Below are 14,017 nucleotides of genomic sequence, written 5' to 3'. Positions count from 1 at the left end.
TCTTATTGAGAAATAAATCTCTGCTTCAGACTTCTGTCACTTCTCTCACACTCATGCTCTGACCCATATTTCTAAGAAGTTGGATCTTAGTCTTCCTCTTAATTACTCATCTGTTGTCTCCATTTTTTATCCCTTGCAGCTGTAACTGTAATGCACAGACACCACCGACGATGAAGGTGGCGGTGGCGGGCGACCAGAGTTACCTCAGCACCATCCTGAGGTTTTTTGTGGAGCAGCTAGCCAACAAGACTCCTGACTGGCTGAGTTACATACGCTTCCTGGTGATCCCCATTGGTAATTCATTGATTTATACGAAATCCATACAGGCATATTCTGTACTTTTAGCGTTTGTTTTATATATAAAAATCCTCTCCACAGGCTCTCATCCCCTGGCAAAGCACGTGGCTTCTTTTGACAGCCGGTTCAACAGCATCTTTATGGACACTGCGTGGAGGGAGCTGTTCTGCAGGACAGAACGGCCCGCCTCAGGTAGGACACGCAGCTCTGGTGTCTGCATTTCTTATGTGCAGCCAACTTGAAAGGGAAAGAAATTGGGTGGGAGCAGAGGTCAGGGGCTGATGAATTGGAGAAAGAGATTTCTTCCAATTGCAAAAGACAGCTACATCCTGTTTGAGATCATGGCATTATTCCGTCTTCCTTTAAACTGCCTGCTGCTGATTAAGAAGAACCGCCAGACTGTCAGAAGTCTTATTCTCATTTTTACCCCGAAGCTTCTAACACATTGTAATATTAAAAACAGAGGTTGTTGTTTTTGAAAAGGCACATCATCATAACCTTTTTGGGTTTGTTTGTTTCAACTTTTTCCAACATCTCCAACGATTTTAGCTTTAAACCTCCCAGCTGTGTGCCAGTTGTAGCTAATTAGTCTGAAACAATAAAGTAGGAATCCGTAGGATTAATCCAAGCAGCCAAATCGAAGACATTTGCGTGTTTGATGTTTATTTTAGGATTTTCTTGTTAACTTTAAGCCTTGAATATATTTTTTTTACACTCTCACTATGTGAGAATGTTACATAAAATGGCTCACATAAATCCATGCTTAAGCCTCTATTCCAATCCAACTCCTCCATTATCACTTGTTCTGCCCAAACATGCCTGATAATCTTCACCCATCCTCACCTATTAATTCCCTCCCTTTAATCCCCAAAGGTGCAAGAGTCACAATGTTACACATGGTGTTAAATCATCTCAAAGCAGTTGGGTTGAACCAAAAAACAAAAAAGATCTAGAGCAGAGGTCTTTTATTCTTAACATAAGGTGTGATCCCGACACTGAAGGCAGTTTGTAATAGGACCGACTTTGAGTGTTTTCAGTCGATTAAGTGCCGAGAAGCTACAGGTCAAAATGAATTGATTAAAACTCAAGTCTATATTTCAAGTTGCCAAAAAAAATTGCGCCCTAGGATACGAGCGACCCCCACATGCATTTTGTTTGACATATAATTTATCCCGTGTGTCACACGGTCGACTTCACCCACATTTTAATGACATTTTACACTCAGCAGCCCCCATCTCCTTAATTCAGTGGAATGTGAATGATGAATGCACAGTCCCCTAGCACACCGCTCTATGTGAAAATTACCATTTGCATCAAATGTCAGCTTGTTAGCAAGACATAAAACAGGAGAGGCTTGTTGTTAACAATCTATCTCTTTGCTCCCTGAAGATAACATAGATGTAGCAGGACGAATCATTCAGTATCTGGCCGGTGCCAACGTGTCCCACCAGTTTCCCATCTCAGAAGCCATGCTCACCTACAAGCAGAAGAGGTAAAGTGACCGTGCTTATTGAAGTCGTGGCTTATTCATCCAATGTTTTCTGTATTTGAGCATGCATCTGTGCTTTTTTTTTGTGCTCTAAGCAAGTCTGTGTTGCAGTTATTCGTAACTGGTAGTTCTGATGTTAATTTTCTTCTATGTTTCCAAAAAATGAATCATTGAACTAATGTTGCATTGACAGCCCATCATAAACTAGCACTTGTAGTGAATATCAGCTAAAACTGCATGAGGAACATAATTAGATGAATGTGCATGTAAGCATGCAGCTGCAAGAACATGCATTAAACACACAAAGCGAGCATCAGCTCAGTTTCCACACTAAACTCACTTCTGTTTATTTTGACTTGAATGAAAGCAGGACTTGTAGGTTTTGTATGATTTGATAAAAATGTTAAAAAGTCCAGTCTAGGTGTCTCACAGTCACATCTGCAGACAGAGACAGTCCACTGCATTTCTCTGTGCATTTGCTTGTTTTCTTTCTGAGATTTGACCAAACCCTTCCCCCTTCTTTGTGAGAGTGGCTTCCTATTGGTCAGAAGGTACTAAATACAACACAGTTTTAACGCTGTTGCATTCCTTCTCCTCCCCTTTCCCCCCTTTTTGATTTGCATTCAAGGAAAAGAAGTTTGTATTTTGATTTTTACATCAGGTATCTAATTCAACTCGTGTTTCGTTTCCCCCCCTTCCCTATTTTCCCTTCTCCATTTGGCTTGAGCTCCTCTTGCTGTGTCTTAACATTTCCCTTTTCACTTTCGATACTCACTGTAACTTCACTTGGCACTCTGTCCCAGCGTGTGTCTTTGGTTTGGTATGACTTTGATTCTTACTTTGTCCTCCGTGTTGTTGCTGTGACGATTTGCCTAACAACCTTAAAATAAATATTCACAGCGTGGATGGTTTGCTGACTTACAATATCTAACAGTATATATGTATATATGATGCCACACTTAAAACCGCTCCTTGTTTTATTATAGATGCAACTGTTACTGCAGGACCAAAAGAACTCCATATCAGTCACAAGATCAGCTGTTTTGTCACCTAAACACTGTTTCACAACATTTTCAGATTATCTTTTAAAATCTATTAAATGTACCAAAAATGCTGATGATGTGAACAGAGACAACACAGTATAAGTTAAATTACATTCCCATTCGAAAAACTAAAACTGAACTCTTAATAACACTGCTAGTGTTCTGAATTGCATGAATGATACTAACTACTGACAAATGCGTTTTGTGTGCACAACAGAGTAAAGCAAAGCCTGTATGCAAAAGCTTGACAGTTAAGATTATTTTGTAATTGTTATTTTTGGAAGTTTGTTACAGCTCACAGTGCTGCTCAGATACCTCAATGTTGTGCTTACAGTCGAGTTGCTTCCTGTCGGGCAGATGTTTTTTAGAAATAATACGTGGGTATTACGAGTTGACACACTGAAGTTTTAATAGTGCAAGTAGATTTAGCAGTCCATATTTTATAAGATGTTTTTTATTAGGATCTTGTGAATGACCTGACACACAGTAAAGAGGTGGTGCAGTTCAGTCCTGATGTAGTTGTTCGATAATGTTACTGGAATTCTGTGTAATGAAGCAAGGCATTAAAATGTTTGGGAAGTGTTGTCCTGCATATGCGTATGGGAGTGGGTACCAGCAGTGCTTCTTGTGTTGTTTGATGTTGCAGCAGACTATTTTTGTAAGCTCATCAAAGGCTAAGGAAGAATCAGTGACTTGTTTTAAAAGTGTCACTGTTGGACACTTGCAGAACTATGGTGCTAATCTTTTGCACTCTGATCGTGGGCCTGAGCGTGCCTCAAACTTTACGGGATGTTGACTGTCATCCTGTTTTTTGTTTGTTTGGATAGGCATGTAATCTTGGACATAAAGCAGCCACACAGTTACTGCACAGATCCAAAACAGTCGTGTATTTAAAAGCAGACACTTGTTGTTATCGTCCTGGTTGACAAGAGAGACCCCACCTCCCCGTCTTCTTCTGGTTGTAAGGAGCAGGTCCTCTCATTCATCTCATTGTATCGTGACTCCCCGAGATGATCCCATTCCACCCAAGCCAGTCATGTGCCATTTCCGCTGTGATGGGACATGGTGCAGGCCATGCCACAGCCATCTGCCCTCCAGGACCATTGAGTGTTCATGTGCACCTCTGGAGTGTTGAAAGTGTTTCAGACCCACCGTTGGTCAAACTCACAGATTCTTTTTGTTCTCGCTCTTTTTCACAGCCCTGATGAGGACTCCTGTCAGAAATTTGTGCCATTTATTGGGGTAAGAAACACATTTGTTTACCATGCAAACATGTCCTGCACTTTCTTTTTTAATTCATTCTATATTGAATATTTTCTTTAACACTGGCTCTTATTTTTCTTACAGGTAGTGAAAGTTGGGATTGTGGAACAAAGCCTCTCGACCTCAGGTAAGAAAAGCACATTTTTAAAGATGTGTTATCAGTTTAGTGTCATTGGGATTTTACTCACAGGATACTGACCAGGAAAATAAAGAGAGAAGCACTATTTTCCTACTTAATTCAGTTATAGGAAGAGTTGGCATAATCTGGAAAGCATTAAATATTTTTTAGGTACAGTTTTCACTTACAGTGATTTTTTTCCCCCCTAAATCTGCAGTGGACTCAGATGATGCCATGGGAGGCAACACAAGCATCTTGTCCTCCCCGACGCCTCCATCGGCCGGTCCGTATGGAAAGGAGATCGGGGGCACGCCCCCACAGTCCCCCTCTGTGTCCACCACCCTGTCTGGAGCTGGGTATGAAAAGCCCACGTCTCTTATTAAAACAAATACTCATAATTGCCCACATCACTGTAGCTTTCAGGGTAAACGGATGTGGAAATGAACAAACCACAAACAAAGCAAAGCCATGTTTGTTTCCCTTTGTAGCTCTCCATGTTCGGGCAGTGAGGTGATGGGGCTGCAAGTGGACTACTGGACATGGCAAGGCCCCGAGAAGAAGAAAGAGGGCGAGAAGAGAGACATAGGACTGAAGAACACCCTGAAGAGTAACTTCCGTTCACTACAAGTCAGCCGCCTTCCCTGCGGCGGAGAACTCACTCCTCCACCCAGCATGGCTATGACTGTTGTTACTAAGGAGAAGAACAAAAAAGGTACACTTGGAGGAGTTGCACATAGAAGTTACTAAAAAATCTTTTTCAAATTTGTATTTTTGGTTTTATTTGCTCATTTTTCTCCACTCTTTGAAATTTTAGTCTCCACTCTCTTGTTGTAGTTACAATGAACAGTAAAAAAACAAACAAAGCAGGCAGAACCAGATAGATTACCTCATTTATTCCACATTTTCTATTTCTTTCTCCAAATTATAGCCTTGATTACTGAAAATACAATTATATTGAGTCAGACTCACATGTGCTGTACACAAAAAGATTGGCGGTTCAAGGAGGAAACACAAATCAGCCTCAGGGGGTCACAAGCCCAGATAAATGGGAGGGTTTTGTCAAGAAGGGCATCTGGACTGAAATTTATGCCAAGTGAAACATGTGGACACATCCACTGTGGCGAACTCTTGGGAAATAAGGGAGCAGCTGAACGTAGCTTTGTTGGGGTGTGTTATACCAGGAGGAGCTGATGTCAAATCAAGTTTGTGGTTTCCAGCAGAGATGTGAAGCAGGCTACAGAGGTCCAAATGTTGTAGTGTTCAGCGCTCTCTGATGCTGACTCAGGCGACATTGCTTGAGGCAGTTTATGAGGCTTCTCCCAGCAGGCTCTGTGCAAGTAATGCAGCAGCATCCTCCATGACCTGTGAAACCAAACTTTGTGGATTTCTCATTATTAAAGTATTTTTTTTAGCTCTTTTGTATATGACTTTGCTTCTTTCTCCCTTCCCAGTGATTTTTCTCAGCAAGAAGCCGAAGGAAAAAGAGCTGGACTCTAAGAGCCAAGTGATTGATGGTATCAGCAGGTTGATCTGCACAGCCAAGCACCAGCACACGATGCTGAGAGGTGAGAGCTGAGAGCCTCCACTGTTGGAGCTCCACTGCCACCTTGTGTTCATAATACAGCGTAGCCATCATGTTTTTCTCGTGCATTTAGCTCTGTCTTTTCTGCCCTTAGTAACTATTGACGGAGTGGAGTGGAATGACGTCAAGTTTTTCCAGCTCGCTGCCCAGTGGCCAACGCATGTCAAGCACTTCCCGGTGGGAATCTTCGGTTACACAAAGCCCGTGTGACCCCGGCCGCCACCAGAATCTCTCGGCTCTACCCGACTCAGCGAGAGGCTGCAGAAAATTAGAAGAAAAACCGACATCCTCCTCGTTCCTCCCGGCAGTAATAGTTTTCCTGTGGAAATCTTACTGACTCACAGACTCACACGTTCAAGACAAAATTTCATGTTGATGTTTTTGATGTTGTTGGGTGTTGCTGTTGTTTTCTTTTCTTTTCTTTTTTTCTTTTTTACACACTACAAAACAGAACAAGTACTAATTTGTAATATTTGCGCTACCGCCTCGGAGGTATTTTGAGGTTTTTTGACAATTTGCCACATTTCGATAATGGCAGCTGTGTTTGCACTTTGTTTTTGTTAACATTTTATTATTTCTGTGAAATCCTACATTTATTGTTACTCTATAGACAATGGAGGAGTGTGATGGTGATGTGCAGTGGCGTGCGTGAGGTTGTTGGAGACCGTGTTTGTGTTTCGTTGTTGAAAGTTGGAATATTGCTGTGAATCTAGATGGAATCCTTTTAACTCACTGCTCAGTTTTCTTACTCGTCCCTTTACTTTCTCAGAAAGGTAAAGCTTTTATAGGAAGGAACAGAATGTTCTTTGCCTCGTTGCTTTGAAGCACACTGTATACCTAAAGCAAGTCAAAAAAAACAAACCCAAGTCGAGCAATGTATTTGAAGGTAGCTATAATGAATGTAGCTATGACACATTTGTTACGTGTAAGCAGAATATCAGATCAGTTCATTATTATTAATGCAGATGTTTTCCCTTTGCTGTTGGTGTACATGCAAACTGTACAGTAACAGCCACTTAGAAGCAGGGTAACTACTTATTTCCCCACAGCTGAAATGCCAAATTTAGTTGCGATTGCATGAGCTGTTGTGCTGTTTTTTTATACTTTCCGCCTTTACATAATTCGACCTTCCAGGTGGAATTTCAGCATTTCTGTGGTTAAACGTGGTCGCCCCTGTGTTCAGCTTTACCTGAGCAGATCTGTCACAGACCTGCAGTAACTTAGCAAAAACTAGACTGTGCAGTGATGTGCCAAAGTCGAGTCCTTTTATTTTTATAACAGTCCAGTCCAGGAGTATCTTGGCCAGGCCTAACTTCATAGTATGTCAAAGTGAAAACTCAAATTGTATATGTGATGTGTTTGTGGTCCCTGCGGAGATCAGTATTGAGATTTCTGAGACAAATTCACCAGTTAGCGCTCCACATTTAGCCAAATCTAAACATTTCTAAGCGATTACAATTGTGTAATCTGCAGCTTCACTGTGGTTGGATGTGCACGTTACTGAAAGGGTTCAGCATTGCATAAGGCTATGGAGGGAATATTACAAATGAGTCCGTCTGACTCGGAGGGAGGGGACAGCCAAGTGCTGACTCGCTTTGGAAATATGATTACAAGTGTATGGAGTCTTGCCTGACGTCCAAGTCACTGCCCCCCCCGTGTGTCTGTGTAGGTGTGCTCTATGTTCGATGGTACTTCCTGAGTAGTGTTACGTGAAACTTTTGCAATAGGAAACCTTTGGACAAAGGGCCTTCTCTATGAGGTTGTTGCTTTTTATAAAGTGAAGACTTAACAAGCTTTGATAGGCTGGCTTTTTTTTTTTTAGTATTGTATATAAACATGTACAAGATATACTATTGTGAATCACAAACTCCCCTCCCTCTTCCACTAAATTGAAAGCACAAATAGTATACCTTTATTTCTTGACATAAATGCCAAATATATTTCCAGAACTCATAACTATGAAGTACAATGCAAACACTATTAGGTATGTTTTCCTCATATACATTTCCCTGATGCACTTTCATATGGGTTTACACACATTGTAGCTCAAATTGGGACATACTTTGGTTCTCAAGGTAAAGTGTTAGGTGTTACTTTTGGAATTTAAACCACTACCTGTAGTCAGGAGAAGGCTCTTGATTTCTTTTTTTGTAACCATAGGGATGATGTGTTACATTGATGGCTTTAACTGCCATGTTTGGTCTGAAAACCCCATCATGGCTCATTTGTTACGTAACCTTTTTGCCACTAAATGTTGAGGTCTGTTTTACAGCTTCCACCGCACGTGTCTGCCTGTGACTTGTACAGTCAAGTTATTCCAGCTCCTGCTTTTTGAAGAGTTCACCCTCTTTCAAGTCAGGAGCGCAAACCGAACCTTAAATATTTCAGCATTAAGTATTAACAGCGGCAGAGTTATGTGAGGGGAATTTGTCATGCGGGTTAGCTTTTCATATACTAAATAACAAGTGTATTTCAATGTATGTAACCTCAAGACTTTTTTTTTTTTTTTGCCCAAAATCCAGAGGTAGCATGGGGGCATTAAACAAGGCTGGATCAATGAGCAGGCATGCTCACTTTGCCACCGTGATTTAGCACCACAAACAAAAGAACGCATCATCAGCGTTGATCCTTCTATTCCTGGTCTAGCTAAAGTTACATCATGCCATCTCATTGCTCCGGTTACTTGAAATGCCACCCAGTGTCTTTGCACAAACCCTATTTTAAATGACATGACAGTATTTTTAAATTTACCACTAAAAAAAAAAAATCTTAAAAAAAATAAAAATATGGGTTACTTCTGCATGTTTTACTATAGATGTAAATATGTTTTGGATTTTTATATTGTTTCTTTCCATGCTCTCACAAGCAGTTGTGTTTAATAAAAATTTTTAATCTTCTGTACAAACGGCTCGTCTTTATTTAGATTTATTTCTCAGAACAACGTTAGATTTCATCCCAAGGGATCAAAGAAAAAAAATCTACAATCCGCTAAACATGTCCAACATGTGCCGTGTTAGCTCGCTGAGACTGAGGGCAGGTTGATGTAGACCTTCATCGGAGGCAGCGGTTTAATCTTGCGCCCTGCCCAGCCTCCCTTCCTCTGCCACAAGCCGCTGGAAGGGCGGATGCCCAGCCAACGATTGCGCCCGGCTTTGCCGATGATCCGTTTATTGTGGTCGACGTTGGAGATGCGTCCCACTGTGACCATGCAAGTCTCCAGCACCTGTGTGTGTTTACGAGACAGCATTTAGCCAAACTGAACGCGTCTTTAACAGCGGCTGTAATCCTATTCCAGATGACCTCACCTGAACCTGCTGCTTTGAAGGAAGCTGAACGATTGCCGTTCCATTTACTTTACGAAGCAAAACGCCGCTCGTGCCTGAAAACCAAATGAAACACAGCGTTCACTTTAGTAGCTTTTCTGAGCAACCTCGCCTTCCAGCAGCTTACATAGTGAGGGATACAGTACAGTAGGTTACCTGCAGCCCGGATATACTCTGATCCCTTCCCAGGTCGTAACTCCAGGTTGTTCACCAGCGTTCCCACAGGAAGAGCCCCCAGCGGGTAAGCATCTCCCTCATTGGCCGAAACTGCAAAATTAAACAATTCTCATTAGATATACAGGTTACGAAGGCCGACGAACCTCCAACTGAAAAACTTGGATCCTGTACCTGCCATGCGTCCAATAACCCCAGATGTTTTAATGATGTCTCCAGCCTGCATGTTCTCTGTTGCAATGATCCATCTTTTTCGCTCACCTCCAGCTACCAGGGCGATATCAGCAGACCTGCACGCAGACAAACCCAGCTTAGTGTTTTCAGTACTTTGAGCGTACACATTAGACTCCGGGCAGTAAGTGGTCTCACCTGCACGGGTCGTATCGCACTTCAACAACCTTCTCCTCAAAAGGCTGGCCCTCTCTGTTGGCTTCATACCGTAGACGATGGAAGTCTACCCACCGGTATCTTTGTTTATGACCACCGCCAATGCCATGTGTACGTATTCTTCCTGTAGAAGGAAGTAGGGCGGCAAACGCTTGAAAGAAAGCCACAAGCCTTGAATTCTGAGGCTACACAGGAGTTCAAACTTTTACCTTGAGCACAATTTCATACTTTAACTATAGCACCAGGCAGGTTTCTATTAAAATGTGTTTTACAAAATGTAACAAAACCTTTCCTGTAGCAGACTGCTACAAAAAATAAAAAATCTGTTGAATCTAATCTGTTCTTTTGAAGACAAGTCTCTTTGGTGCATTCACACTACAGGCACTGACTCAAATGTGATTTTTTTTTCTTTCTTTTTTTTGCAGTGTGACCTCAGTCTGAATTCACGTGACTATCACTCCACTCTGAGTGTGAACCCCCTGCATCCACCCATGTCTGGGTATAGAGGGAGCAGGCATTATGGGGCCATTTCACCATAAAAAGCTTTCTCTGTCCTCATTGATAAACTAGAAGATGTGCAGCATTTAAAAGCTGTACATCAGCATTTAAATGCCACCATAAACTCTGACTTCAGTGGCATCTTTTTGTTTTAAACACAGTGGCTACATAGTGTAGTGCTTTACATATTCGCAAAACAGGGGAAAGATCCCTGGTTCATTATGGAGAGGCGAAACAAACCCCTATGTGGCTGTATCTCAAAAACATCCTGTGAACATACAGCTATTTTTTTTTACCACTGCACTTTACCTGTGTGATCTCTGCCTCCTGTCTTTTTCATTCCGATAGGCCTGATGGTGTACTTCTCCCTCTGCTTCCATCTGACCCTGTTCTGCTCCAGAGAGGCTGTGGTGAGGAAGCCTCTGCACTGGATCACCGCACTACTGGGCACCTGAGCTCCCAGCTTACTCCATGCAGCTGCCTGTCAACACCAAAAAGAGCCGCTCAGATTGTTCCTGATGTCATGTTTACTGTCTAAATATGGCTGACAGGACCAAGGCAGGAGGCGTTTTTACCTGAGAGACCAATGCGGGCTGGGAGAGAGTCAGGGAGCGCAGGGCTCGAGTTAGACACGACAGCGCCATCACAACAAGGACCTGCAGACTGGTGAAGGGAGACACTGTGTTTAAAATCAAGTGCTAACATTTCTCCTGCTTTCGGCCCCGACTGTAGCTGACACAAGTCGGTCACATAATCGATAGTTCAAAACTACGCCTGACTTTTATCGGTGGTTGCATATGTGCCTCAGCTCTGCTTAGCATATCTTCAGTAACCAAATGACAAGCAAACGTGAACCACCGCTAGCTTAGCGTCTCTCTACAAAGACAGCTCCATCAGCTCAGTAACGTTTCTTTTCTGTTTTAATGAACAGATCTTATTTAATCCCTAGTCTGAGGTCAAGTGTGTGATATTACCGAATCTAACCGTAGCATTCGACTAACCTTTATATTTTAACTTATTTCATCCCGAGCGTCTCTTCTGCGTCCTTCGCAGTCCTGCACGCGATGTCGCGCAGTGATGACGTATGTATTGATGTGTCCTGTCTGTCGAAGCGTCGAATGTGTCGGGTAATCTCGGGGGCGTTTTTTTTTTTAACTTTATTTAACAAACAATGAGTATACAACATACGAACAGATGAAGTATACAAAACAACAGAACATGAACACAAAAAGCCAAGGGTAAAAGAAAAAGGTAACAATTATAAGAATACACGCAAAAATTCACATACATATATTGTTTTGAGAGCCTTTTTGTTGGCGGAGTCTGATATTGATTGTATGTACATTTCCACATCCTTAAAATAATGACAGAAATATGGTGTTTTGTTAGTAAACTTACATTTATGGATAAAAAATTTAGCTAAAAGTATTAACAAATTTATCATAAAAAACATTTCTCATACTTCTTGGGGAGCTTAAAGAAACAGAATAAAACATTTTCCTATCGTAAAGAAAACTCCCTTAAAATATGGACAATAACAAACCTGCTAAATTCCTTCCAGAATCTCTGTGTAAAAGAACAGCACCAAAAAAGATGTGTCACAGTTTCTGGATGATCCCCACAGAAAGTACAATTAGTATTTATGTCCCTTTTAAATTTTACCATGTAGTGACTGGCTGGATAACATTTATGTAGAATTTTAAATGAGACTTCTTTCACCTTATTTACAATCAAATATTTATGGGGGACCATCCAGACTGTCTTCCACTTGATATCTGGAACATATGGGTTCCAATAAGATATTATATATGGGAGAGAGACGATATCTTCTTGGAATAAACTACGTATTCTCTTATTGCTGTTACCAAGTTCCTGTGAAAAGCAAATTTTTCCTATTGGTGACTCAGCTGGATCAGGGAGAGTGACTGAGGTAGATATTGAGCTGTCAGTGTTTTTATATAACATTAAAGTCCCTGAGGGTATGGCACCAAGCACCATTGAGAATTCCTGAACACTGATTGGAAAATTATATAGTGCAATAAAGTCGTTGTAAGTAAGTAAGTAGTTGTCCCTCTTTACTAACCAGCTGAGCCACCAATAGGATCCCATTTTGGACCCAAGTTTCCAGGAAAAGTGATTTATTTTTATATAAAATATCTCTGTTGTTCCAGATAAGGTATTTGAGAGGTGAGAAGTTGTGTTTATAAATGAGGGTCCACGCTAAGAGGACCTGCTTATGGAAGGATGAAAGCTTTACAGGGAGTTTCTCAACATTGTAATTACAATTTAAAATAAAATTAAAGCCACCAAAACGAGAGAAAATATGATTTGGTATAAAGTTCCAGATAGAGGTAGGGTTTTTAAGAAAATGTTTAGCCCAATTAATTTTGAAAGTGTTATTTAAAGTAGAAAAGTCTAAGACGTTAAGTCCACCTGATTCGTACTTATTCATCACAACAGTTTTTCTAATATAATGTGTACTGTTTTTCCATATAAAATTAAAGAGCATACGGTCAATATCTTTACTAATTTTCTTATCCAGATGTAAGGAGAGAGCAGCATATGTTAATCGGGATATCCCTTCAGCTTTAGTAATTAACACTCTACCTTTCAAAGACAAGTCCCTTTGCAGCCACTGGTTGAACTTTTTTAGGGTTTTCTGTATAATTGGAGTGAAGTTTGAAGAGCATCTTGATTTTTGGTCTTTGGATATTAACAGTCCCAAGTATGTGACTTCTTGTTTAACAGAGATATTACAGATAGTATTTGCAGGGCAGTCTTTAATTGCTAGTAACTCACACTTTTTTAGATTTAGGCATAAACCAGAGGCCTCAGAGAAATCACTAATCACAGTAAGAGTTGGAGGGATTTGGTTTGCATTCTTCAAGAAGAGTGTGGTGTCATCGGCTAACTGGCTGATGACGAGCTCCTTATCAGCTATGGTGATTCCTTGTACAACACTGTTTGAAATATTAGTTGCAAGAATTTGTGTACAAAGTAAAAATAAATATGGTGAAATAGGACATCCTTGGCGAATAGCACGTTTCAGGTCAAATCTCGGGGTGGAGCCGTTAATCATTTTAATAGAACTATTGCCATGTGTGTATAAGGTTTTGACAAAGTCAAATTTTTCCAAAGAGTGGAAAATAAATTGATGTTCAATCTCGGGGGCGTTTTTGTGAAGCACGTATCGAGGCTTGCTTTGATTACGTACGCAGTGACGTTCGAGGCCTCGCGGGCAGTCCGTACCATGTGACTGATTCAGGGACTGGTTCACCGGTTCGCGCCAGATTCGAAATAAAATGGGCAGAAAAACACAGCAGATTCCCCATCACCGTGTTGTGGAATTGGATTTCGTACGTGTTACATAGTTACTTGAGCATTTCTTCTTCGATCGAACCAGCAAGGAAGAGATTTTTTATTTTATTTTATCTCTCATAACAAAGTATGCACACAGTAATAAATATCACAAATGATAAGCATCATAATATAAATAAACAACACTACAGATCCTATAATCTGATTTCTGTCTTTTAGTTTATTAAAAAGTGAAGCACCAAACACTAGTTTGTGTCATTATCCAGATGTACATAAGCATGATTACACAGGTACTAGGAGCGGGTTTTGATTATCGATTAAAATCGATTCTAGCATGGATAACGTGATATTCGGCTTCGGCGCCTAATAAGCTCATCACTGGACCCACTTCAGTTTGCCTACCAGCCTGGCATTGGAGCGGATGATGCCGTCATTCACCTCCTACATCGTTCCCTCGCTCACCTGGAGACCGCTGGAAGCACTGTGAGAATCATGTTCTTTGATTTCTCCAGTGCCTTCAACACC

General features: G+C 41.1%; 2 protein-coding genes across 4 annotated transcripts in view; one reads left to right on the top strand and one right to left on the bottom strand.

Moving 5' to 3' along the window:
- Positions 1-7,612, top strand: part of zmp:0000000755 (phosphofurin acidic cluster sorting protein 2) — a 42,777-nt gene extending 35,165 nt beyond the window's left edge. For 2 of the 3 annotated variants that reach the window (XM_042222879.1, XM_014335134.2), the window contains exons 16-25: positions 140-294; positions 379-489; positions 1,687-1,789; positions 2,415-2,447; positions 4,029-4,071; positions 4,177-4,219; positions 4,428-4,566; positions 4,699-4,922; positions 5,662-5,775; positions 5,887-7,612. In XM_042222879.1, coding sequence (XP_042078813.1) covers positions 140-294; positions 379-489; positions 1,687-1,789; positions 2,415-2,447; positions 4,029-4,071; positions 4,177-4,219; positions 4,428-4,566; positions 4,699-4,922; positions 5,662-5,775; positions 5,887-6,002 — 1,081 coding nt within the window. In that variant the 3' untranslated portion in view covers positions 6,003-7,612. The remainder of the gene's footprint in view (positions 1-139; positions 295-378; positions 490-1,686; positions 1,790-2,414; positions 2,448-4,028; positions 4,072-4,176; positions 4,220-4,427; positions 4,567-4,698; positions 4,923-5,661; positions 5,776-5,886) is intronic. The other variant, XM_014335133.2, reaches the window with a different exon arrangement.
- On the bottom strand, positions 7,592-11,286 carry mrpl2 (mitochondrial ribosomal protein L2). The gene is made up of 8 exons (XM_005927149.2): positions 11,176-11,286; positions 10,750-10,837; positions 10,484-10,655; positions 9,659-9,800; positions 9,464-9,579; positions 9,272-9,382; positions 9,098-9,171; positions 7,592-9,015 (listed from the first exon to the last, which is right to left on the bottom strand). The coding sequence occupies exons 2-8, from the start codon at positions 10,816-10,818 to the stop codon at positions 8,806-8,808; spliced, it is 894 nt and encodes a 297-aa protein (XP_005927211.1). The 5' UTR covers positions 10,819-10,837; positions 11,176-11,286; the 3' UTR covers positions 7,592-8,805.
- Positions 11,287-14,017: the final 2,731 nt, after the last annotated feature.

The sequence above is a fragment of the Haplochromis burtoni genome, unplaced genomic scaffold (assembly GCF_018398535.1).
Source record: "Haplochromis burtoni strain Fernald_Lab_line unplaced genomic scaffold, NCSU_Asbu1 Contig_96, whole genome shotgun sequence".
Taxonomy (NCBI): Eukaryota; Metazoa; Chordata; class Actinopteri; order Cichliformes; family Cichlidae; genus Haplochromis; species Haplochromis burtoni.
Note: the sequence above shows the minus strand (reverse complement) of the source record. Positions and strands in the feature narration are given on the sequence as shown.

Excerpts from the sequence above, each read along its gene's own strand:
- mrpl2 (XM_005927149.2), bottom strand. The coding sequence starts at position 10,818 with ATGGCGCTGTCGTGTCTAACTCGAGCCCTGCGCTCCCTGACTCTCTCC. Across the intron at positions 9,580-9,658 it reads GTGCGATACGACCCGTGCAG|GTCTGCTGATATCGCCCTGG; the intron begins GTGAGACCACTT and ends GTCTGCGTGCAG. Across the intron at positions 9,016-9,097 it reads CTTCAAAGCAGCAGGTTCAG|GTGCTGGAGACTTGCATGGT; the intron begins GTGAGGTCATCT and ends AAACACACACAG.